The sequence below is a fragment of the Marmota marmota genome, unplaced genomic scaffold, assembly GCF_001458135.2.
Source record: "Marmota marmota marmota unplaced genomic scaffold, marMar, whole genome shotgun sequence".
Lineage (NCBI taxonomy): Eukaryota > Metazoa > Chordata > Mammalia > Rodentia > Sciuridae > Marmota > Marmota marmota.
The window spans coordinates 21,451,264-21,478,538 of NW_025999853.1; the positions used below are offsets into that span (position 1 = coordinate 21,451,264).

General features: G+C 36.3%; 1 protein-coding gene across 5 annotated transcripts in view; it reads left to right on the forward strand.

Moving 5' to 3' along the window:
* The window catches only part of Kitlg (KIT ligand), an 89,448-nt gene extending 64,131 nt beyond the window's left edge, over positions 1-25,317 (forward strand). For 4 of the 5 annotated variants that reach the window (XM_048804231.1, XM_048804250.1, XM_048804241.1 and 1 more), the window contains 4 exons: positions 7,793-7,902; positions 8,555-8,622; positions 9,707-9,783; positions 16,685-21,160. In XM_048804231.1, coding sequence (XP_048660188.1) covers positions 7,793-7,902; positions 8,555-8,622; positions 9,707-9,746 — 218 coding nt within the window. In that variant the 3' untranslated portion in view covers positions 9,747-9,783; positions 16,685-21,160. Of the gene's footprint in view, positions 1-7,792; positions 7,903-8,554; positions 8,623-9,706; positions 9,784-16,684; positions 21,161-24,979 lie in introns of those variants that run through there. The other variant, XM_048804230.1, reaches the window with a different exon arrangement.
* Positions 25,318-27,275: the final 1,958 nt, after the last annotated feature.

Here is a 27,275-nt window from a genome sequence, read left to right on the forward strand (position 1 = left end):
AGGATGCTGCCCAGAACTCACTGGGAGTAGTCTACAATATATAATATTTGCAGAACAGAGTCTTCTAAAATCTAAAATTCTGAATTACATATATAACACATCAGATGTGAAAAGCTTCAAAGAAGAACCGGAGATTCACATGTCTGTGTCAATGTAGGCCTTTTGTACTAACTATGGGTAGTCTTCAAAGAAGCAACTTTTAGCTTCTTGAATTCTGTTTATATTTCATTGATTTTTAGTCTTTATTTTTTCCTTCCTTCTACTTGGTTTGGGTTTAATTTACTCAACTTATTTTAGCTCCTGAAGGTGAGAAAATGTGATCATTTTTAAACTATTTTTTTCTAATTTCTTGAAGGTATATATTTCCTTATAAGCACAGCTTTTGCCATATCCCACACATTTTTACATGTTGTGTTTTCATTTTAATTTTTTTCAATACTTTTTAATTTTTGTGACTTTTTTCTGGTTTCTAAATTAATTCTGTGATTGTCAGAGAAGATATTCTGTAATATTTTGAAATTTATTGAGAATTACATGTGTTATTCAACTACTTGGTAGAACATTTTCAAATACTGCCAAAGTGGTTTGATACCTTTGTTCGTATCTTGCATTTCTTACTAAATGTTTTACTTATTTTTTATCAGTTACTGAGAAAGATGAATTAAATTTCTTTTTGATTGTGGATTTGACTGATTCTCTGGTTCTTAGTTTTTTGCTTCATATATTTTTGAAGCTATATCATTATGTGCATACACATTTATTATTGATTATCTTCCCTAATTTACTGACCCTTTGATCTTATTGAAATATTCCTCAACACATAGTGTGTATATATACATATATATACCCACTATCAGATATATAGTAAAGCCAATCTTTTTTATGCTTAGGGATTTTGTAGTGAATCTTTTCCCCCCTTTTTATTGCTGCCTTGTAATTATACATAACAGTGGGATTCATTGTTACGTATTCATACTCCCACACTTAGTATATTTTGTTTCTTTATTTCCAATCTATTGTCTTTAATTTTAATTTATATTTATAATAGAAAAAAAGAGCACTGTAGCTTGGCCTTCTTATTTTGTCTGGTCTACATATGATTTTTAATTAAAGTGTTTCATTCATCGATATATGTAATAAATTATTGGTATGGTTGGACTTGAATATGCTCTTTGTTTACTTATTTGCTATTTGACCCATTTTTACTGATAGTCTGTTCCTTCTTTCAACCTTTTGTTGAGTTAATGCTTCTTCTTAGCATTCCATTGAAACTATGATTTGCTTTTAAGTCACACCTCTTTTGTAGTTGTTTCAGCAGTTAAAATGTATATTTTAACTTGTAATATTCTAAGTTAATATTGTCCCATTTTAAAAAATATATAAAAAATTTATCCATACCCATTTTTATATCTATTTATATCTATGTCAGTTCTAAATTCTATAATACAGTCTTGAAATTGTTGCACACACAATTATATGTCTTTTATAGGAAGCAAGAGAAAAAAATGTATTGCCTCTTCCATCCACATTGATTACATTTTTTACTTTTAATTCTTTCTTGGAAATTCAAGTTTCTATCTAGTGTTAATTTCTTCCAAGCTCCCTTTACCATTAAGTACAGAAATGCTGGCAACAAATACTCTTTTTTCTTTTAATTGGAAAATGTTTTCTTGATTTTGTCTTACATGGTGCAGGTACTTTTTACTAGATATCAAGATCTGTGTTAACAGAATTTTTTTTCCTCTCAGTTCTTTAAAAATATCATTACATTGTCTTCCTATGGCGCACACACACGTGTGTGTGTGTGTGTGCATGTGTGTATAAAAGTAGCCATCATTTGTATTATATTTCTTCGTGTGTACTAGATCTTTTTTTTCCTCCTTTCAAGTTTTTTTGTTTTTGTTTTTTTAGCAGTTTAACTAGTGTATGCCTATGAGAAGTGTTCTACTTTGTATTTATCTTTCTTGGGATTTGTAGAGCTTTTTGAGTCCATAAGTTTATTTTCTCCCCAAACAGGAAAAATTTGGCTCTAATTTTTGCACTTATTTTCTGCTCTTTCTCTTGAACTTTTTTTTTTTTTGGTATTGGGGATTGAACCCAGCATGCTTAACCACTGAACCATACCCTGCCCTTCTTTTAAAAAATATTATATTAAAATTCATATAATATTTTATTTAGAGACAGAGTCTTAACTGAGTTTCTTAGGGCCTCATTAAGTTGCTGAGGTTGGCTTTGAATCTTCCTGCCTCAGCCTCCCAAGCTTCTGGGATTAGAGGCAGCACCACCAAACCTGGAAGTACTTCTTCTTCTGTAATACCAATCACATACATTTAGGCAGTTTGACACTGCGTCATAGGTTGCAGAAGTTCTGTTCATCTTTTATCCTCTTTTCTCTCTGTTGTTCTGAGTGAGTACTTTTCACTTGTCTGTTTTCTAGTTCATTGGATTTTTCTTCTGCCATCCATAAAAGTGCTAAATTCTTCATCAAGTGAATTTTTTTCTTAATTTATAATTTGTGTTCTAGAATTTCCATTTAATTACTTTTATATTTTGCTGATATTTTCCATCTACATATTTATTATGATAATATTTTCTTTTTTTTTTCCTTAAACATTACAAGAGCTGTTATAAAGTTCCTGTCTCCAAATTTCAACGTGTAGACCATCTTAGCTTTAGTTTCTTTTGCCTTTTTCTCTCTTTAAATAATTAGTAATTTTTGAATATATGCTAAATATTATGGATACTCTATTGTTAAGCATCTTCCTGATTTTGTAGCATTTCCTTAAAGGCCATTATGTTTTGTTCTGATAGGAGGTTCACTTATTTATATAGATGAGCTTTATCTTCTTTCCAGGCTTGTTTTTAAACTTTCTTGGAGAGAGGGAGCAGCTAGTAGTCTTATTTTAACTTGTGGGGTTCGGGGGTGGGGGGGAGCGGTGCTGGGAACCCAGGGCCTCACACATGCCAGACAGTGCTTTGCAACTAAACTATATCCTTAGCCCTTTTGAGACAGGGTCTCACTGAATTGCTCAGGGTCTTGCTAAGTTGCTGAGTCTAGCCTCTAACTTGCATTCTTCCTACCTCAGTCTCTTAAGTCACTGGGATTACAGGTTTGTTCTTCTGTGCCTGTTTTAGTAGCCTTATTTTTGAGGCCCAGGATTTCCGAGACATTTCTAGACTACTAAGAAAAAGCTCAACAATTTTACTTGTCAGAACTCCTTTTTCCCCATTGGTATGTGACTGTCAAGGTCTCTGGTAAGATTATAGCAATTATAGCTTCCTAGGAGTTGTGTTTTTGCCCAGTTTTATGATGTCTCTCCGTGTGCATGTACAACTTATTATCTGACAAGTAGCTGAAGGTAACTTGTCTAGAGATCAGTGGTGCCACTTTGCACAGCTCTCTTCTTGCAAATAACCTAGCTCTATGGCCATGGCTGTATCAACAAACCTGAATTTGAACCTCTAACTCCCTATCTTGGTGAGCCCATTGAGACTTGGGCACTATCTTGCGCCTCTCAATTTGAAGGTGCCTCCCAGTCAGGAGTGCCAAAATCCAGACAGCCAGGACTATCATGGATCTTACTTTATATATTTTTCCTCTTAGGAATTACACTTTTGGACTTCATGTCAGCTGATTTCTGAAAAAAATTGCTTCGTAAAATTTGTCCAGAATTATAATTACTTATGTTGGGAAGGCTAGCCCACTACCATCATGGGTGGAAGCAAAAGTCTTTCCTATTGACTTTCAAAGAAACTGAATGTAAAAATTCTATTCAGTCCTGAGCCCCTGAGCCTGAAGGTACTTTTTTAAATTGCAAGATGAATGGACAGCCTTTTTTTTTGTTTGTTTTGTTTTTTAATTTGTTGTGCTTTTTTTTCCTTTTTAAAAAAATATGGATCTTGCATTGTCAACAGCTTTTGGCTAGGTATAATGTCACTCATAAATGTGCCACGTAGACACCAATGCACAAGTCAATATTTGTTGTGTTCACATTCTAAACAGCAGAGATGTAAATAAAATGTCTAGTAGGGTAAATGATATGTATAACAAACAAATTCTATAATTTTTTTTACTTGAAGAATAAAGGAGATGGGATTTTTGGGGGGGTAGGGAAGGGTCAGAGAAATTTGAAAAAGGCATGATAGTTTTTAGGGAGAAGACTTAAAACCTGGCCATGAGAGAGGGTCAGAGCATATGAAAGGTGAGAGTATATAAGGGAGACTCATGGGATAATAAACAAGCATACTATTTATACAAAGAGAATTACATGTACAATGTAATAGCAATATCCTTTATGCCAAGTAAAAATATGTCTAAGAGTTATTTAAGTTTGAGGTCCTTACAAACTGTGTAAATTATATGGAAAGAAATCCTTACCTTGACATTACCCTGTACATCTTCTACAAATAGTTTTGAACCCAGCCACCTGGACTCACATGGTGCCCGTAGCTCTTGGCTTGCTGTGTGACCTTAAACAAATTACTTAAACCCTCTGACTTCTCAGTCAATTGGCAGGTGATGACACCTCCTTCACAGAGTTTCTGAGTTGTAAATGAGTTAGTACACGTGTTAGAGGTGTTAGAGTCATGCCTGTCATCTAGTTAAGAGTTCATCAGTGATTATGAGAATGATTTGATGCAGTAAGACCTCAGATCAGTAATTATTATAAGCACTTGGTTTGGGATCTGCATCTAGAAGGATTTGCCTGTTTCCTAAGCACCAAAAGACCCATGTTCATTGGTGTGGAGTTCCTAAGCAGGCTTACTCTAAAAAGAAGTTTAGCAAGATAGTCAAACTGGGGCCCTCTACCACTGAGCTATATCCTCAGCACTTTTTAATTTTTATCTTTGAGACAGGGTCTCACTAAGTTGCACGGACTGGCCTCCAATATGTGATCCTCCTGTCTCAGCCTCCCAGATCGCTGGGATTAGAGGTTTTCATCAACACACCTGGCCACAGCACTATTTGTTTTGTGTGTTCTATTTTTCTAGTTTTCAATTATTATTAATCAAATTAGACAAGTCAGTTCTTAAGCAGTTTGAACAGTGGACAGTCTCAGTAATAATGAGACACAATTAATACAGTAATAACCCAGGAGTTTGGGATTACTCAAATCTTGTCCAGATGAGCTCTCCCTCTCCACAAAGTCCCTGCAACCAGTCTTTGGATAAAAGTAAATCTTTGCTACCACCATTTGGGTTTTGAATCCAAATCCCCTTCATATGGGCTTTGAGGCAAGCAATTTTAACCTCATCAATTCCTGGTGGCAAGAGTGGGAGTCCTCCCTGAGGGGTAAGCAAGCCTTTTATGATAAAGTGTTTGTTTTTTTCTGTCTCTGCAAAAGGGACCTAGTATCCCTGCAGAACTGAAGCCTTATGCATTCATGACTGAAATAACAAAAGTAAGGGTAACATTGACCTCTATTGGAAATAGAAGGCGCCACTCAATAGCTGTCAATTCATTCTTCTCCCTGTTTTTAGAGTCCCTGTCCTTTCCCCTGTCTTCTAGGAAGACTGTTGCTGCAGTATTAGCCCATAGCCTAGGGATGGAACTGTCAACTGATAGAAGCCACAGCACTACAGAGAGGAATGTGTGCTTTCCTTAGCAAGGACTCCCTCATGGCTGAGTTTGAAGCCCCTCCTTTAGCCCCTTCAACCTACCTGAGAAAAGCTCAAGGTAGTGAGTTCTAGAACAGCTCATCATCTGGTAATGTCTCTATGCCTTTTCTAGTGAGCCTGGTCTTTCTCCTGGTCTGAGTGGTAAAATCCAAGACGCTGGTTTGGCCTTTGGATAGAATAGGAGGAACAGGATGCTGGGCTGCCTTGATACCAACATCTGGTTAACCAAGCATTAGTCATGGAGCTCTCCTTAACAGCATCTTAACTTAGTGGAATTTTCCACTGGTTTGGGGGCAGAGTATCAATAACTTCCTTTGTTCATTCTCTGTACATTGGTTAGGGCCTCTCCAGGAAGTCACCTAATCAAATTCGTCATTATTATGCACTCAACAATCCCAATGGACAGTGGAGACCACAGCAGGCTGTTCACCAAGGAGCTTCCCAGAAACAAAGAACCAAATTATTTTAGATATTAATATTAAAATTCCTAAAATGGTAGTAATTGCTTTAAGCCTGAATCTATTTTCTCATAGAAAACACTTTTATAAATGGTACTTACATCCCAGACTATTTTAAGGAGGGTAATCTTCCTTAAAATAACTAAATTAATGTGATAATCAGTACTGCTTCAATTGTACCAAATCTCATTTTATCATTCAAGTTTATTTTGGTGAGAAAATTTATATTGAGGTCTAATTTGAGGTGCCTGAAACAGCATTTGTGGGACTATAAGATTTGTGGGACAAATCTGGAGTAGGCCAGAAGAACTATTAGTTCAATCTCAAGGAGGGGATTCTTGATTAGGTAAATGAGGACCCCACTTGCTGTACATCCCTACCCAGCCCCAGGTACTTAATACTACATGCATATTCCTCACCATCCTCTCCCCTCCAACAACCACACATGTATGTGAGCACACATGCAAACATCTTATCAACAGAGTCTCTTTGGAAACAGGAGTCATGTGATCAGGAAATTTTCTGCTCCCAGCTCACAGATGCTAGGGAGTGGGAGGTGGGAGGAAATGGGCAATTCCTGTTCTCACTACAGTAGATAACACCTATATGCTACCTCTTAGATAAAATCCATGAGTTTATCTTTCTCCCCTTGTAGACATTGAGTAGCACACACAGTAAATTCGTTCTTTGTATTAGGTGTTTTAGGTGCGCTCGATGCTGACCCAAATACTGGTGAAAAATCAACTAGAAAGAGTTACTTTACCTTGAGTTAGTTTACATTTTGATCATATAATGATTGGGAAATTTCTAATTTCTAAATTCTTTGAAAGAAAACATCAAATTTAACTCTTACAAACCAACAAATATGTGTATTTCCAAACAATTTGATCTTTGTAAGCAGGCATACAGAAAAATCTGTCAACATTTTATTTATGTTTTATTTAATTCATGAATCACTCTGCCTATCATAGAAAAGGGAGGCAGGATCATGAAAGTTGTCCCAAGCCAATCCTGTGTGTCTTCTTTGTCACTGTTACTTTTTTTGACATACTTATTATAAGGCGACCCTGGTGGCTTCAACCATTCTCTGTTATATTGTTTCAAGCTTTCCCATGTAAAAAGTGAAAAATTCAACCAGTAGACCATCCATAGTAGTTGGCATTCAGTAAGTGTGTGTTGAAGGTATGAATGAGCAAATAACCATAATTATAAGCATGAAGTACCCAAATTACTATAACTACAGTATACATTTAATGACTTTAAGATTTTCAGCCAGGTAGACTTCACTGAGTGTATACAGACCCTAATCCAGCTTTTAAAATGTTATCTTTAAAATCTAGGAATAAGATGGCAAGAGTGAGAAAGTGAAAAGACATTAGAAGATAAAGACATAGATAGAATTGTTTGATAGAGAACCCTTTCACCCCTGGAAGTATGCAAAGGCTGTGTTCCATGTGCATGAACATTAACCAACTTAAATCTCTTTCTCTCTGTGTGGTTTCTTTCTTTTTAAAATGCATTCATCTTTTGGAGATTAATGGACTTACATTGTCTTGCAAAAATAAAACTCAAGAGAAAAAAAATCAGACTTTTGAGTACTTTAAGCAGATATAGGTCAAGAGTACATATGGAAACACTTGAGAACAACCACAGGGTAAGACGAAAACCTGTAGGATGGATCCTCTGGATTCACGACTGTGTTCTTTAAATCACAGGGAAAGCAGCAAATTCCATCGAAGACCCCAGCCTGCAATGGGCAGCCATGGCTTTGCCAGCATTCTTTTCTCTTGTAATTGGCTTTGCTTTTGGAGCCTTATACTGGAAGGTAAGTTTGCTATTTTCCTCTTGATCAATTTTACATATTTATTTGTTCATACTTTATATACATATCACTAGCAATCTTCCCTTTTCCAAAAAAAAGATCCTGTTGAGAAAACAATGCATCTTACCTTAACTTATAGTCTCAACAAAATTTAAATTTTAGAGAAGTTTTCACTGTTCCTCATGCTTTGGAGATAATCCCTCTGGCTAAGAACACCTGTAGTCTACAGCACAATGCTTAAAGAACAGGATCAGGATCGGGCTTAAGAGTTGAACCTAAATATAAAAAGGAAGAAAATATGATGGGAATCATACAATATGCTTAATAACCAAATAAATGCCATTTGCATTAGTGCTCTTTTGTTCTCTTATTGAAGCCTGTCTGAAATTATAAAATGTGCTAAATCATTATGACTCCGCTTTTAGAAATGTCTTTTGAATTTGATTACTGCTCAAATCTGACAGTTTCTTTTTTTACTCTTTCACCCCAACATCCTAAAAATGTTGAGTTGATATCACATGCACTTTTCATAACTTTTTGCTGCAAAAATATTTTGCATGCTGAAAAAACTGTTACAGAACTATTGACATTAAGATAAAAGACCACCTACCTCTTAACTTCATTTTTATAATATATGTCTTTGCTCTTTTTCCAGAAGAGACAACCAAATCTCACAAGGGCAGGTGAAAATATACAGATTAACGAAGAGGATAATGAGATAAGGTATTGTGTTTTGTTAAATGTGTTCACAAGCAGGCTCGACATTGTCATTACTAGGTATTGTGCATGCACATGCTCATTACATCTTTGAGAAGTTGTTAATCTTATGATGAAGGTTCGTGATGTGTCCCAAATCCTCTTCTATGACTCTGACCTTTCACTGTCTCTTCAGCCTTACATTATTTACCTGTATAACACCTTCTCATAATTATCTCTTAGGTACCTTTGCTTATTCTTTCTTTTCTACACTATCACAAAGAAATACAGTTCTTTGGCCGAGTCATCTCTGTCACTCTCTGTATTATTTGTTGTCTAAATTGCTGCCACAGAATCTCTAGCCCTTCTAAATTCAGTCTTTGTTATATTCTTCCTTAAATCCTTGTCTGAAATGTCATTTCCTCTTCAAAATGTTTTTATTGACTTTCTCTTGCTTACTTTATATGTTTTATGTCACTCTGATTTTAAGAGCCTTTAACTTTTCTCAACATGCATTATTATAGCTGACCTTGATAACTCTTGTACCATACTCCATATCTCCCAGGAATAATACTTCATTTTTATTTACCTGTGGTTGTAATTTTCAAAATGGATTTTTGTGTGTATGTTGTACTGTGGGTCAAACCCAAGGCCTTGCCATGCTAGTCAAGTGTTCTACCAGCTACATCCCAACCCTTTTTATATTTTATTTTGACACAGGGTCTCACTAAATTGTATGGGCTGGCCTTGAACTTGAGATCCTCCTCCCTCCACCTCCCAAATAGCTGATATGAAAGCCAATGTGCCCAGCAGTTTCAACATGTTACTTTCTCTCATTGTGTCTGTGTCTATGTACACGCATATTAAGTGCACATAAGCATCTTTAGTATGTACTTAAAAGAGTTTTTTTTTATCTTCTTGGGAAGACTGTTGAGACAGATAAAGTTACCTTCTTTCCTGTAGTTGTATTTCTGAAGTTAAGGTTCCCCACCCAATTTTGCAGTGTTTTGCTACTTTATTTACAGATAAATAGCCTTTTACAATACCCAGATTATACCATACTTCAGAATCTCTGACTGAAAGCACATAAAGAATTTTTCTTGTTTTTCAGTATGTTGCAAGAAAAAGAGAGAGAGTTTCAAGAAGTGTAATCGTGGCTTGTATCAACACTGTTACCTTCATACATTGGTAAGTTTGTACAATTCAGGCTGAAATATTTAGTAAGAACTATATAACATCTTAGAGGCCATAATTTAGAAACAAACTTTATTGTTATATCCTCTATCAAGCAGATGTCAGTATTTTAACGGAAGTTGTAACATAATTGAGTTGTGCATATCTTACTCTTTGTGTATTCTCAAGTTTTCAGAGATAAAGCAGGGTTAGTCCTGATTCATCTTATATGGGAGATATACAAAAAAATTAACAGCTGACATTTACTTGGAGTATATTTGAGGTTAAAAAAAACTAGACAAAAGAAATAGAGCAAATTAGGAGTAAAATAAAATATGATTAGTAGAGGAAAAATAAATAAAACCAATTTCATTTAGGTGGAACCACCATAACATGACAGTGTCAACATTTGATAGGTGCTAAAGAAGAGAAAACCAAAAATGTTTCTCTGCCACTTTAAGGAAGAGGAAAAAAAGTAAAAATATTGTACAGTCAGCAGAGTAAAACTATCAAAAGAAAGAGCCACCTGTCACATGACTGGTAGTAAGTATGGCTCATTGCAATCCAGAGAGCAGGATGCACTGAGGATAAACCAGTGACAGATACCTGCTGTGCTTGTGTGGTATGGGGAGGGACTGTGCAAGGAAGGAGAGTAAGGCTTGGCCCAAAGGGCCCAATGTTCATCATCTCCTGACCTGTCTATTTTCCCTGCTCCCAAGCTGTAGATGTAGTTAGGGGACACCTCAATGGCATTAGTTAGATCCAGTATCAATTCATGTCCTCCCCAACTTCCATTTCTGCTGCCTGGCTCTAAGTGTGCTCTTGGTCCTTGAATCCTGAGCACATCAACTCAGTGGTATACGAAGGACCTTGATTCCTCCCTGCACTGCCTGGTCTCAGAGGACCGTGCACTCTTGGAGCTTATTCTCAATGCTGTCTGTGCTGAGCCTTCCTCTTCCTTACTGACCTTCCAGCTTTCACTTCTGTCCCAGATTCAGACATTTATCTCCAGATTGAGTCTTTCCCCCCAGGGAGCTGGGCTAAAGTCTCTTGCTTCCTCTAGGAACTCACTTTTATTGTTTTAAAAGATCATTCTTCAGCCACTCAACATAATATGATATTGTAATTGCTGAGCCTATTTCTTGAACACTTAATCCTGTTGCTGCAAACACTTCTTTATTTTCCTTCAATCATAGCGTCAGTCCCTGTGTCCAAAGCATGGATAGCACTCTCTCTTTTCTATTCCCATCTTAGCTTCTTTCTTGGCTCATTTTTTTTTTCTATTCTTTACTGGACCCTTTCTATTTTCTAGAGCAATATTAACCAACCAGAAATCATTGTTTTTCTTGGCAGCCCTTTTCTCTGTCCTTTAATCCCAACTCAAGCCTCATTATTTCTTTCCTGCCCTTTCAGTTCTCTTAAGCAAGACGTCGACAAACCACACATTAAATGGCTCATTGGTTCATAAAAGCTCAATTACTGACCTCTGTTGTTTGGATTTGGAAGGCATTGTGGGGATTCTGTTTGGGCACACAGATTTTCAGTCATGTGACTTTAATTGTGGCATTTGTCCTGTGACATTTGGAGAATGAGTTATGACAGGGAAACCCAGGCCACCTGTTTAGGAGGGAGAAAGAAGGCATTTTTTTTCTAAATTTATTTTTTAGTTGTAGTTGGATTCAATACTTTTATTTTATGTATTTATTTTTATGTGATGCTGAGGATCCAACCCAGGGCCTCGCACATGCTAGGTGAGTGCTATACCGCTGAGCCACAACCCCAGCCCAGAAAGAAGGCATTTTAAAACAACATAGTCAAAAAACTTATGCATATTTCTACTGGTCAGATAGCATGCAGGGACAGGAGCTGTATCTGCCTGGCTTTTGCTGTATCCTCAGCAAAAATGTGTTGTTTGTGCATTGTCGACACTTGATAAATGTTTGCTAAATGAGAGACTGAGTGAATGAGTGAATGAATGAGGCCTATATAAAAATTTAACTGAGTGGTAAGGTAGATAGTTCTGAAGTAGGGCTTGTTTCTATCATGTGTCTGTGTATATATGTGTGTGTTTACTTTGTTGGTTTTGGTCAATGGGACAGTAAGATGTGCACATCAAGGAGGAATATAGTTATATGAGAAGTCTACTGTTAATTTTATTTTCCTTAAAAGTATGAAATATTACTTGTAGATATAATAAATCAAATTAGACAAGTAAAAGAAGCCCCAAATTGTTCAGAAATAAACTTGTCATACCTACTGAGCAGTTAATGTAAAATGGATGGTGGTTGTTATAAGTCAGAAACTGATTCTCCTTCATAGAGTCCCTTACTCCATCTCTACAAAGCCCTCTCAAGGGCCAGCGCGGATATCTCCACTCCACCCCCCAAAATCTGACTTCCCACTATAAGGAATCTCTATTGTGACTCAGGTTACATTTCACATGACTCATGGTTACTTAGACATTTTGTGTCTTTTTGAAACCATAAGCTCTCAGAGAGCAGTATTTGTTTCTTTTAATTTTGGAATTCCACTAAATCATATTACTTATACTTTGTACATACAAGTAGTGAATAAATACTTGTTGAATAAATGAATGAAGAGATGAATGAATATCTCAAAGAATGGTAATAATAATGTGAGCATAACACTTATGGAAATAAAAAGACAAACTTGAGTATTTATGTGGTTAAATAAGAATTCAAGTGCTGAGAGAAAAGTAGGGAATAGTTAGGGCAGGGAAGCATCTCGTCACCACGAACTGCAAATCCCAAAGTCAAAATATGTGTATATCATTTTTAACAACTTATTGACTACCATGGTATACAGTAAAGCCTACACTGTGGCCTGTGCCAATACAGGTTAAAAACACTCCAGGGGTCTTTAAGTCTACTTAGGTAAGATTGTGATACAGGGAAAGGCTCAAGAGAGCAAAATATGATGTGCAGAACAGGAAATCATCCAATAATAGTAAAAATAGTAACAAGTGACAAGATAGAAAAAAATGTGGAATTGTAATTATTTATTTTAAAAAATTAGTTGTAATTTAGATTGTAATTGCTCTCTTAGTTAACGAGGAAAGGGAAACACAGGGAATGGCTCAAGCTTATGATATGGATTTCTCCTTGAAATAGAAATTCCACTAACTAAAAGCAAATCAAGGCAAACATTGGAACACTAAAATATAAATCATATGGAATAGTTAATTCTCCAAAGGAAATAACCCATAATTTGGAAACAAAAGATTAGAAGGATCTAATATTGAAATATAAGGAAAGAAAATGGAAGGAATTAAGTAATGAGCTAGAAACAAAAATAGTGGCTTCTACTGAAATTGTGTTTATTTGGCATCAAACATGAAAACATTTACATGAGAAATTAAGGATCTACTTTTTTCACCTGGCTAATGCCAATATCCATATGTGGCTGTGTACAAGATCTCTTCATGTATTCGGTTGTATGTAGCACAATTTAAAAGAAAGAAAATCTAAATAACTTAACATTAAAAGCTGCATTTATATTAGTATACTTTGGGAAAGTTTTGCTCTTTATTCTTCCACAAATGTGATTATAACAAACTTTCATATGCGCATTGGTGGACACAAAACTTAATGGGATCGAGTTATGTCAAATTGTATAGCCTACAAAAGGCAATAAGACATATGTATAATAACCAGTTCTAAAAGTAAACTATAAGATTATGAAGTTTAGAAGATAACTAAAGGAGTTGACAAAATGCAATCAGAGATCAGAGTTGGAGCTTCTGCCTATGGTTGTACACGGTGTGAATCAACTCTAGATGTTGGTGTGGATGGCGTCCCTTAGAATTATTCCATACACAAGCATATATGGCTCACCTTATTGAAAGGGACAGAGAAATCACGAGGAACAAAAGGACTTTGTTTTGTCAGTGATGGAAGTGGCATTAGGTCTTGGATGATTGGTAAGATTTTATTGTTTCTAAGAAAGGGTTCACCTAGATACTGCAAATGGCATAAACTAAGTCAGGAATGCCCAAAAGTATAAACTGTGTTTAAAGGTCACTTTGTACAGCTGGTCACACATAAAAGGTTAAAATGCTGAGAAGAAAGGTGGGCATCATTTTGAAAGGTGGTCTTAATTCTAGGACTATAGCTTATGTTCCATCAGACAATCTAAAGAGCTGTTTGAGAGGTTAGAAAAGAGGTAGGTGACACAGTCACAGCAAAGGTTTAGGAAAAGTAACTGGGATGGTTTAGCCAGGATGGGAATATTTAAGTGGAGGATAGAAGACTATCTAAGAGGCCCTGTCTTCCAGTTGGATGTAAGAAAATGACCACCTGAATGGACATAGGAAAGTATAGACAGTTTTGGAGATATTGCAATAAAAGAATCATCAACAAATCCTAGCTTCAAATGGCATTTGAAGTTTGACAGGATCCAACAATGATTTGGGACCTAGCAGCTAGCAGTGTTATTGAAAGAAAAAGGGAGGTTAGGAGAAGGTGTTGATACATATCGTTGAAACTGACCAGTGGCCAAATGTGTCAGTTGAGATTTGGAATTTGGGAATCATCTACAAAATTTCTTGAGACCTTGAGAGTAGGACTCAGGTCCTTGGTTACAGAGAAGGCCCAGTCCAGTTTATAATAAATGCAGCATGTGCTCAGTTAGCAGTTTCTTGACTTACACAGCCTGGTAAGTGGAGAAATACATTCTCATTGTAGGTAAGGCATGGCGAGAGATTCATTTAAAAAAAAAAAAAAAAAGCAAGCTAACATGAGAAAGTAGATCTTAGAAATGGAATAAGGACAAGCTCAAGTCAAGTCTGGACCTTTAGGTCACAGGATTTGGGAATGGTAGATTCCCAGTTATCAAGATCTCTGACTCTTTACCAGAGATTTTCTAAAAGTTTCTTGAGCTTTGGGAATGGTGTTTTTGAGCTTTCTTTCATAGCCACATTATAAAGTAGAGTATTAGAAAGGGTTAGACCTGAGTCCAAGTCTTGGATCTGTAACTTAACTAATTATAGGATCTTAGGTAAGTCAGTGAGTGTCTTTTAACCCTTGGTTTCTCATATACTAAAAATGGTATAAACTAAATCAGAAAAAAAAAAACAAAACTACAAACTGCGGTCAGAGGTCACTTTGATATTTGGTCAACAATGTACCACATATTTGATGGTGGTCCCATAAGATTATAATAAACCTAAGTGTGCAGCAGGCTATGCCATCTTGGTTGATACAAGTATGCTCTATGATATTTGCACAACAACAAAACCACCTAATGACTCATTTCTCGGAACACATCCCCATCATTAAGCGACACATCACTATATCATGAGAGGATAATAATACTCATCCTGCTTATTGCAAGAGGTTGTTATAAAAAAAATTCAGGGTATCATTACAAAAATTGTAGTTTAGTTCTATGTGAAAGCAGTTTTCAGCCTTAAAGTTTATTTTCTTTACTAGGGGATCCAGGGACAAAATCAAAAATAGATTTTCAATCTTACTTCTTTACATTTAATTAACTCTAGAATCTAAAATTTTTTAGACCTTTAAAAAATAGTCTTTTGATTTTTTAGATTCCCTTTTGCTTTTCTAACATGCTTTATTTTTAAAATATCTTCTATATTTTGATTTTCTGAAGTTTCTCTTAATTTTTCTTTTTGGATTGAATTCTGCTTTCTTACATACCACTTCTCTAGTTTCTAGACCTCTCTGGTAAATTAATATGAAATAATATAGCTTTTTAGATGTATGACAAAAATACTAAAAGTACTGCAATTATTATTCTTCACACTATGAAATTTTGTATATATTTTGTGTAATGATCGCAATATTTTGAAACCAGTAGTCGTTGAGTTTAGAATTGCTTAATAAGCACAAAAGTAAGAAAAGAGAGTATGTAGGGAAGAAGAGAAATGCAAAACAATTTATTTAGCAGATGTGATTGAAAATAAAAATGAAGGCACTCTAAATTTTTAAAAAAGTAGATAAGGATGTACAAAAACTTTACTGGAAAATTGAAAATCCTGGAAGCTCAGTGGTTTCCCGCCACTGAACAGATAAAACACAGTATGTCATTTTGTGCTTCCCTAAATATAATAGGTTGTAGTGATGCCAAAATGAAACTCTCCCGGGACATTGTCAGTGTGTAGTGCCAGGATTTCTTTTTTTTTGAGTGGAAATATTAAAGGAGATATTGGTGCTGATATTTCCTCTGTTGGGAGAAGTGATTTGTAGAACCTAACTAGATGGTCAGGATACTGGAGCTGCTTAGTGACTATGAAGCTGTTAGTTGTTAGTGGCCTCTGACCTGCTTCTCTGCCTGTCCCAGGTATCTGTTTCATGTTATTCCCTCTATCTAGACTTCTCCACTCTTCATTCTCCAGACTCTGCTTAGTTCTTCACTGCTTCTCCGCACATCATTGGTCTATTACCTTTTGTAGCCTTGCTAGAGAAACTCCGACCTAAAGAGATTGATAAATCTCTCATCACACACTGAGATAACTGGTGGTGTCCCTGAGATAATTGGTGGTAAGAAAGCCAAAGGGAACTCATGTGTCCATTTTTATGTTCAACAAATATTTACTGAGTGTATACTATGTATCAGGCCACTGTTAATAGAAGTTGAGGCACAACAGTAAAAATGATAGACAGTTCCCTGCCCTTATGGAGTTTATATTCTAATGGAAGGATGTAGGCAATAAATAAGATCATTTCAGATAATGTTAAGTGTTCCCAGGGAGATCAGAGAGGGTGGGCTGATCACTACAGCTAAGAAAATAATTTATCCATTTCTTTAAGGTGAAGTGTAACAGATTATAAATCTGTTACTCATTCTGGGGCTTTGTATGAATTTAGCTATTGAAAAAAGAAGGCAGAAAGAAAACACACCATAATCTCTCTCTCTTTTTTTTCCCCTTTCCCTCTAGGCTGGTAACAGTTCATGTTTGCTTCATTAATGAAGCAGCTTTAAACAAATTCCTATTCTGTCTGAAGTGACAGACCTCATCTTTATCTGTTCTCGCTACCCATGACTTTATATGGATGATTCAGAAATTGGAACAGAGTGTTTTACTGTGAAACTGGCAATGCATTAATCATCTATAAAGAAGAACTTGCATGGAGCAGGACTCTATTTCAGGACCTGGGGGTCTTGTGGTCTCATTCAGAACTTGCAAGTGATGATGGGCGAGAAAGCATGTGTCCCAGTCTGCAGGCACCATTTTTGCGGCTCCAGAAATGTCTAAGTGCTGAGAAACCACACGGCTTTACTCTACAGTTACCACCTGAAGCCTGTAGTCATTCTGGTCTCTGCAAGTAGATGTCAGCCGGGATAGTAGGGGGAATACATTTTTTTCTAAAAGGGATCTAGAAAACTATCTTTAAAAAAAAAAAAAAAAAAGAGTAAAATCTCAGTTGTATCAGCTACAGTCAGGTGTGGGAAGCCGTGGGAACAGAGGGGTTGGAACAGGTGTTCAGTCTTGTAGTTCCTGATTAAAAAGAAGGGTCTGGTCCTGATCTCTTCTGACACAGACATGCACACCCATATCCCACTAGATTCATGGACATGGTGGCTGGCTGGTTCTATCTATGCAGGGGAGTCAGTGCTGAATTAGAACCATAATGCTTTGGCATAGGGAAGACTCTCAGCATCGTCCCAGGAAGAATCTATGAACACTGCCCAGCAGAAGAATGTTCCCAGGAGGATCTTTGGCACCCCTCGTGAAGTTGGCCTTTTCTCTTGACCATTCTATAGCATGTAAATTGTGTTTGCAAAATATATTATGACAGGCTTATATTCTAAAACTATCACACAGTTGTGTAAATGGACTTGAGAGAAAATGCTGAATGTACGAAGGTCCCATTTTCAATTTCCACCATGGGAGAGAGTAAAAAGTAAATTATGATATTTAGCATCTAAGGTTAGAAAACCATACCCACATGCTAAATGGGTATTGAAAAACTAGGTTACTTGGCTTTTACAAGAATGCAAGGAATCAGGAAACTTTATTTATAGTATAATCACCATTATCTGTTTAAAGGAACCATTTATTTAAAATCAGGCACTCTATATTCATTAAGGTTTATGGATTAAAAATAAACAAAAAGAGAGCTTTATGTAGTTATGCATGTCAGTTTGCTATTTAAAATGTGTGATGGCGTTTGTCATGTTAAGAGTGAAATCGGCAGAATTCCCAATATGTAAATTGTACTTTTAAGCCAGAATTTGTAAGACATTATGTTAATTCCCCTGGTCAATTTTTTAATAGTTGAAAGAACTTCTGACTAAAATCAAAGAATGATTTTTCTTAGAGTTTTTACTTTGATAAGGTTCTTCTTGCAGATCATGAACAAATACATAAAAGAATCCAAAGCTTTTCATTCTAAATCCTTGTGATAACACCAGTGCCATGTACTATAACCATAAGCTGACCATTTTCAATGTAGTTATACAAAAGGGCATGAAAAATTAACTGCTAGCTTTCCTTTGATTTCAAAGGTCCAAGAATTTCTAGTGTAGTTGGATTTTAGCTCGTCTTCACAGCTAATCTACATACAGTTTCAGTACGTGGCCTTTGCTCTTTTTTTATACCAAAGAGCTCAGCTGATTTCTAGGGTCCCTTTCTTGTCCAACGTGCTGTGCTTCCTCAAGTGCAGGCCATTTCTTTAAGATACAATCCAAGTGCATTGGGAAGCTGCATTAACTTGTTCAGGCCCTCAGATACCCCGTGGTACAAATGATTAGTAATAAAATTAGAGATCAGTTTAATTGCTGAAAGGACCTAGCTCAGTGTGTGGCATTGATTGTTTTGAGGAAAATAGACATAGGTTAACATGAGTTTTAGGTGTAGGTGGTATATAGATGGAAAAGATTGATACTTCTCAGTCTAATAGCTTGATTTATTTATCCAGTGGTTTCAGTTTCCTTGGGCATGTGAAAATGCTATTTCCTAGCTTGAGAGTTCCTTAAATATAGTTTTGTTCTCAAAGCTAGTAGTTGGATTTTAACACTGAAGAACATGATAATAATCAATAGAGCTAAGTAAACAAACTTAGCAGGTTATGAAATCTGACATGGTAAAGAGGGAAGAGTGTATCCTGTCTATTAAATGTATTGGTTCATTGAGAGTTACATGGATTGCCAATTTTTGAAACACTAAAGTATAATAAAACGCATGAATAATAGAAAAATGCTCAACATTATTTTGGATGCTAGCTGCTTGGACATTAACTATGTCATATCTGCTTTGAGATTAAAAATTACATATATGTAGATATATAAATATATATATCTTTGCTTATTTTATCCCATATGTGTTCAAATATCCTTTATTATAAATTATGGAAAACTTACACTGAGATGATAAACCATGAAATCACCTTTGAAATTGGTGCCATGTATCTAATAGTTCTCTCTTGTAATATTTTAAAATTGTCTTTTAATTAAAATGATCTCATATGTCTGCAGATTCTCAATTATACTGAAAGCTCTGCACCTCTTTGGTAGAAACCACGTCTGTAATAAAACAGGCTCTGTGATAAATGGGGCCTGCCTGCCCAGTGCTAGTGAAGTGATCTTCTTAGATATGGTTTTATAATCTAATGTGCTTGCCACGCTGCCACTTTTAATGAGTCAGAGGCAAATTGATTTTTTATTACAATAATAGAACAAGTAAACTAGCTCTTTAAAAAGGATTACTTTTGTGAAAAAATGAAAATATGAACAAGTATATGTCCACAATGAAGTATTTGCTTTTAGTAAGAACTAGACAGACACATTTCACTGAGCATTAAGGTATCTAGAGAAACTTTGTAGCATATTTCGCTATTCTAATTCTAATTGGGGTTAGAAATGAACAGAAAAATCCATTCTGAAATCATGGATATTTCCTAATGTCCTTCTGCAGCTAGGTTTTGGTTTCAAAATCTAATTCTAATATGGAGCTTCTAGTCATTCCGTATCTATTCTTCATTCAGAAATGTATCCTTCATAAAGGCAGTTTGGTATAGTGGTATGGATGTTGGAAAAGATTTTCAGGAGCCTCTACTCTGCCTTTGTGGCAAATGACCTTCCTTCTTTTGATCTCATTTTTCAAATGACCTTCCTTCTTTTGATCTCATTTTTCTGTTCATCTGTACGGTAAACTTGGAGGTTGCTTCTCTTCTCTGAGGGTGAGTCCTTATTGCTTATGATGGACAAAGCAGAAAATAGAACAGAAACTCTCCCATACAAACATCCAACTATGATCTCTGAATAAGCATCTTGACCTTAAAAAGTCATTGCTGTTTTTTTTTCTAATGTAAATAGGGTCCATTAGTAAAAGTGAAATTCAGTCTCAAGTAGGGTGAATTGGGTAACCATTTACATGAGAGATGGCTTTTATCTTTGCTTAAATAAATATTTTGGATCACCTCTGAGGAATGAAAACAAGTAGTACATTTTAGTAAGGAAGAGATAAAAGGAGATGCATATAACATTTGGAAATACACCAAATTAAGCCTTTAAATGTCCTTATTTTATTGAAAGCTCACAGTAGAAGATGTAAGATGCTCATAAAGTTTATACATGCCAAAAGATATTTTAGGACCAATATATAAAAGTATAATCCATAAATTACATTTTAGATTTGGATGGTGGGACAAGAATTTTAAAGTGAGCCAGCTTATCTTTGAAATAACATTATTTTGAAATTGGCTTTAAAATATTTTATTTGTGGAGTTTGATCACACAATTCATAGGGTTGCTGCTTTCCATTAACTAATCTTGAAATGCCTTTTTAAAGACAAATAATGGTACTTTCATTTTATAGCAAGGTGTTTCAGAAGTAATCCATATTAAAATGGATGCTTATGATCCTAAAATGTTTGCTAAGCATTGTAAAAATGTACAACTGCCATCTCCAACTACATTTTATAATGTTATTTTTTAATAAAATTAAGATAATAATTGTTGAAAATAAAAACCATGGTGTTTTCATTTACTTGATTTCTGACCTGTAAGACTTAATGTAATTTTCCAATTGAAATAGCCTATTTCCTGTACTCTAAGGATCAATGTGTGATTATAGTGTCCACTTGCCACTGTTTTCTAAATCATTGGACTTGAAAAGTATTCAGATATTTAGATGGATGCACAGATGTATCTCTAGTTCAGTCATAGATTGGAGTTTGCATATTGTAATGTAAATGTATGTCAACACTATTCTAAATAGTTTTATTATGACTGAAGTTTAATTAAATAAAAAAGGTTGTAAAATGTGATGTGTATGTGTATATACTGTATGTGTACTTTTTAAAATAGGTATGTGTCCTGACCCTTTTTTATACAGGTTTGACTTTGAAATTACATTATATATACATATACTTTATTGTTCTAAATAAAGAATTTTATGCACTATGGTAAATTTGCCCTGTCATTTAATATCTTAAGGAGATCACACATGTTCACAGTGTGGCTGGGTATCTCGCTTATATTCAGCTTACAAACTTAATTCCATATTTTCTATGTAAACCTTTGTCGTCAATCTACATTGTAGAAATATGGATAAGAAATTGTAATTCAATAAAGTCATTAAAGTAAACAAAAGTAATCCAGGAAGATAAAGGTGTTTTAACACTTGATCTCAAGAGTTTTATAACAATTGGGAAAGATATGAAAATCAATGTAATACAAATGAGGTCACACTAAGTGACCACTTACATGCAAAACTGAGATCCAGTTTATGTTCTGGGGGACACAAAAGAAGGAAAAACGATGCAGAATTGGGGAGATGTGATAAAGTTGGTGTTCAGGCTCAGACTTATGAGGATAACTATCTACAAATTTTGATAGAAAATGAAAATTAACCCTAGTCTTAGTAGCATTTTCCAAAACAAAACTTGTAAAATTTCTCACCTTATTCTATCAACTCAAACAGCCCTGGCTTGAGCATAAACTGTATAAAGAGATAAGAGAAGACTCTTGGATGCCACAAAAAGAAATGCAGACACTATCTTAGGGTTCAAAAGAATGTGTGTTACTGAGAAAAGGAATGGCAAGACCAAACCCCATTATGGCTTCTGTGGTTTAGGCAGTAAACAAACATCCTGCTTAAACCCTAGTTGGTATATGACTCTGAAGACCACATCCTGCATCTTTATGACACCTTACTTATTTTTTTTCATCGCATTATTGAAGTAAAGTTGAAGTACAATAAAATGTACATATTTGAAGTATAGAATTCAATCAGTTTTGACAACTCTGTAACCAACACAATCAAGATAAAAAAAAAAAACATTTCCATTACTTTTTTGAATTTGAAATCATGTGGCCTTTGTTTCCTGCATGATTTATTACACTAGAAATCATCACCTTCAATAAATGGGATGGATTCAAAATAAAAATCTTCTTGGCAAAGGAAACAATAGCATGGAGAGAGAGCCTACAGAATGGGAGGAAATCTTTACCCCATGCACCTCAGATAGAGCATTCATCTCCAGGATACATAAAGAACTCAAAAAAACTTAACACCAAAAAAACAGATAACGCAATCAACAAATGGGCTGAGGAACTGAACAGACACTTCACAGAAAAAGAAATACAATCAACAAATATATGAAAAATATCTTCAACATCTTAAGCAATTAATGAAATGCAAATCAAAACTACACTTGATCTCACTCCAGTCAGAATGACAATTATCAAGAATACAAGCAACAAAAAATGTTGGCAAGGATGTGGAGGAAAGGGAACCCTTATACATTGCTAGTGGGACTGCAAATTTGTGTAACCACTGTGAAAAGCAGTGTGGAGATTTCTTAAGAAACTCAAAATGGCACTACCATTTAACTCAATTATCCCACTATTTGGTTTATACCCAGAGGACTTAAAATCGGCATATTACAGTGATGTGGTCACATTAAAGTTTATAGCAGCTCAACTCATAATAGCTGTTATGTATAACTAATTAAAACAAATTTTTAAAAACGTGGCTAAGACAGAGGTTCTTTGGTTTTCTATCCCCTTTTTCTCCTTGCACACTTCTGGCTCTAATTTGGCTCCTCCGTTGCCACGATAGCCAACAGTTTCAGAACACAGACTTCTGACAGTTCCTCTTAGTCACTGGACTCAGGATCTGAAGGACTTCATGTAGCCTGTGTCTGCCTCAGGAGTTGGCAGAATCTCTTTCCCACAGGAAGTCAGAAAAGCCAGACTTGACAGAGTCTCCAATGTGTGTGTGTGTGTGTGTGTGTGTGTGTGTGTGTGTGAGAGAGAGAGAGAGAGAGAGAGAGAGAGAGAGCCATTTGTGTGTATTCTCTTCCCCAGTGACCTACTGGTGTATCATAGGAAATGCTGGACTAAAGATGCCATCAGATGATGGGAGGATAGACATTTAAACAGCTGCATCTTTTCTAGAAAGTAATTTAGTATCAAATATCATAACTTTAATATATTTGTAATCTTTAATCCAATAGCCCAACCTATAGGACTATGAAAAGAGGAAGAAATTTGTGCATAAGGGGGTTTACTATTATTAATGAGACCATTGTTAATGGTCTTAAAAATCTAAGGGCCATAGGTCACCTAAATCAATGATCAATAATAAGTATTCACCAAAAAGAATTCATGAGAAAGTGATTAAGAATTACAAAATAGCCATATATATGTGTTTCCTGCAGGCTGTGCCATAAAAGTTATATCTCACTTTCTTTGATATGTCATCAATATATATATGGATGTGTGCATACATGTATAATTTGTACACATATGTATATATAAAGAAAAAGAAGATTATGAATGAATGCATGAAACTGTTTTCCTGATGGTTATCATTCCCCCTGGATGGTGGGATAAGGGTATTTACTTTCTTTTTTTTTACTTTCCTGTATTATTCATGTTTTATACAACTATCTTTTATGATAGGTACTTCTTTCAACTGTAGTAAGAAGACCAAGCAAGAGAGGTATCAGCTGGTGATACTCAGTGCAGAGGGTTATTATACAATAAAATAAGTTTTTAAAGGGGAAAAACTGCCTCTTCTGCCCTTGACTGGAGAGTGCAAATATAGGATAGTTATGAGTGGAAAAAGGAAAAGATATGATTTGCTAAAGTACATGACTCTCTTCCCAATATCACCTGCTAATGTTTTTCTTCAAAAGTTTCCAGTGTTGAGGGAGACTGGGCATTTGAGTCCTTGGACTCCACGGAAGACTCATCCTTCAGCACCAACTTCCCTGACATGGAGCAATGCATTTCAGAATCCAAATCCAACCAGAGCCTCTCTGTAGGCTGTTTCCCCTATGAGGACAGCATTGACTGTGAGGATACCATACCCTGTGAAGATGTGACTTCTGAGGGTTCTTCCTACCACTTCCTCCCTCCTGTCCAAGGGGTCAGGGGAACCAAAAGTGTAAGGAGACCCCTGGGGAGACGAAATCAAATTCAGGACAACTCAGAGAAGCTTGGCAGAGAAGCCATCAAGGTCTTGGATGCCTATCTGTCTGGCACCATGAAGACTCAGTAGCTATTTGGGCTCTAAAGAAAGAGTACCAGAAGGTGGACAAGTGCCCCCAGAAGAGGATAAACCAGACCCTCTGGGACCTGGATGATCTAATAAAAAAATCTTAAGCATTCTGGACAATCAGAAAGATGACCAAGGCGATGACCCTGTGCTCTCTGGTGCCCCTCAGGAGGAGGATCTCCAGCCATCCAGCAGTGTCTCTCCTCATATCTGTGAGGTCAGTCATCAGGAACTTGAAGCTTGTTAGAACTTGCCCAAGTGTAAACCACCCGAAAATGGAGACATCAACCAGTTCCTAGAAGTGCCTCCTGGGCTTGAAGATGATGAAATTGTTGAGGTGAGCACAGAGCTGTCTCATCATAGAGCAAGGGTTAGACCTGGTGGGGGTGCCAGGCTGGACAGCATGGAGTCACTGTACCTGCTGTGAAACAGAGGTGGACCCCAGTGTCTGAGCAGATGAGCAGTGGGAGAAGGACAGCAGCAGTGTGGGGGAAATGCCAAGGAGCACTGAGAGAGAAAAGAGAGGGGAGCAACAAAGAGGAGGACTAATGATAACACAAATGTGTGTGTGTGTGTGTGTGTATAATGATTGAGTACTGAAACTTTGCATTTACAGTTGGCTATTTTGTTAAAAATATAAATCAGATATCCATAAATGAATCGATATTGATTCCATTGCTGTTGTCATTGTAAGTCTCTAACTCATCCTCTTTGTCTTGGCAGATGGAAAGCCAGGTAACCAGCACTGCAGAGACTTCCTCAGTCTCATCAGAGCCTTTGAAGGGGGGAGGACATGCCTTCAGATGAAGAAAACATGCTGTCTGAATTTCGGGTTTGGCTCCCACTGGCTCAAGAAGCGAGTGGTCTCCTCCCTACCAGGGAGAAAGCACTCCCATTCTGCTGGCACTAAAGAGAAGACATTTATTTGGAGGCAATAAAGTCCAATCTCAAGAATCTCTGTAGTTAGGAAACCCTATATACCCAGAATTTTAATCATTTTGATAGACCCTACTGTACAATTACCATGGTTTTATGATTTCCCAATAAACACAACAAATGTTCCTGTTATTTCTTTCTTCCTCCTCTTCTAGCATAACATCTGGGCCCAGGTTAAAAGAATGTATGCTGTCTGGAAGATCGAAATTCATTCTCAGGACATTTTAGGTAGTATTATTCTTCCTAAACAGAAGGCAAGATTTTTTTCTTTCTCCCTATACCCCTTCTTACTGTATTTCCCCCCTTTGGTCTATTTTTCATGCATTTAACCTCTTTTATCATTAACTCATACCTACACTGCCAGAAGGGAGCAGGACACCTGTGACTCCCCCATGGCTGGATGGTATTGGTGGAACTTCTGGGCCCTGAGCAAGTGGCAGCAGGTAGTGAGTCACTGGCAAGTTCACTTGAAGCAATAATGTTCAGACTCTCAGAAAGCAGTTCTGATGACCCTGGGGAATCAGACTGGTTCTAGCATGTTATTCTAAAATGTTCTGGCATGTTGATTGGTTCTAGCAAGTTGGCTGGCATAAGTAGTCCACGGAGGAGGAAGGTAAGGACTGTGGATGCTACTGCATCACCCTACGCCTGGTATTCTTCATTCCTAAGATGAGGGAGATGGTACCCCAGACCTCGGAGGGTTGTTGGGAGAAGGAATGAGATCAAAGAAGCCCTTGATAAATACTGTGGCTTCTGGTTGTGGTGGTGGTGTTCCTGAGGATCTCCCAGGAAGACCTGATTCAAGATGTAGCCAACAGAAAGATTTGGAGTCAACTCTCATGGAGCTATTTCCTGCAGTAAAGCCATTTGACCAAAACTTAAGGTTTTCCGCAGATCTTGATTTATCCAAGTCTTCTCTCAACCCACTGCACTGTGCTCTCTGAAATTCCTTTGCAAGTATCATTAAAATTGTCCCCACAGGTCAACTTCTTTGAGGAAGCTTGGACTCATCCTTTTTGCTGACTCTTCCTGTGTTGCCAATTCACCTCCCCCATGGCCACCATCATCTTCCTCACTCACCCACAGGTTCCCTTAAAGGTAGTCCTCTTCCAGCTTGTACTATACCCTGGTGACCTTCATTGTTCATACTGTGAAAAGCCTGAATATTTAGTCTTAAAGGCCTTCCTTTCCTCTGTTTCACCCTCCTTATCTCCTTCCTGCCTTCCACAGACATTGAGCACGTAGAAACCTCACTAGCTGAACATACCAAAAAAGATATCTGGATCTTTGGGCTCAAAGGGTTTCTTATTAAGAGTTAAAGCCATATAAACATGACTGTAATAGGTTGTGGGTGAGAGTAGTCTGTAACAGGTATAGGAAGGTCAAGAATAATTCAACATGGGAGGCTTGATTTTGAAAGTTTTCATCTAAAGCATCACATGAAATACATTTATATTGGTATTTTTCCCTGCATTTTTTATTGTTGAAATACATATAAAGTCTACCACTTCAATTGTTTTTATGTGTGCAATTCAGATGTATTGTTTATATCCCTACGTCCATATGTTTTATTCCCAAAGCAAAGCAATATATTAATATAAAATAGCATTAAAGCATGCATAAAGTAAACATTAAGTTGAGAATAATGTATGTGAGGGATGTGGGACACAAAGGGAACATCAAAGAGGGAAAATATGGGCCTAAGTTTTATCTATAATGTACTCTTATTAAAAAATAATGAATTAAATATGGCAAAATGTTAGGGCCTGACAATCTCAACTTTTATTATATCATTTTCCATATTCTAATGTATTTTTCTTATACCTTTTTTTATCTTGACTCAGTTTAAACTTCCAGAGAATTTGGAAGCAGACTGACAGGCATCCATGTATCCCACAGCCCACAGCTCCAATGCTGACATCTTACACAACTAACACAATAAGCAGACCAGGATGTGAACTTTGGTGCAATACCATTAACTAAGACAAGGGCAATATTGGAATTGCCCCAGTTCTTTCACTAACGTCTTCTTCCTACTCTCAGATCTCATAATTCTACATCATGCACAACCAGAAGAATGAGA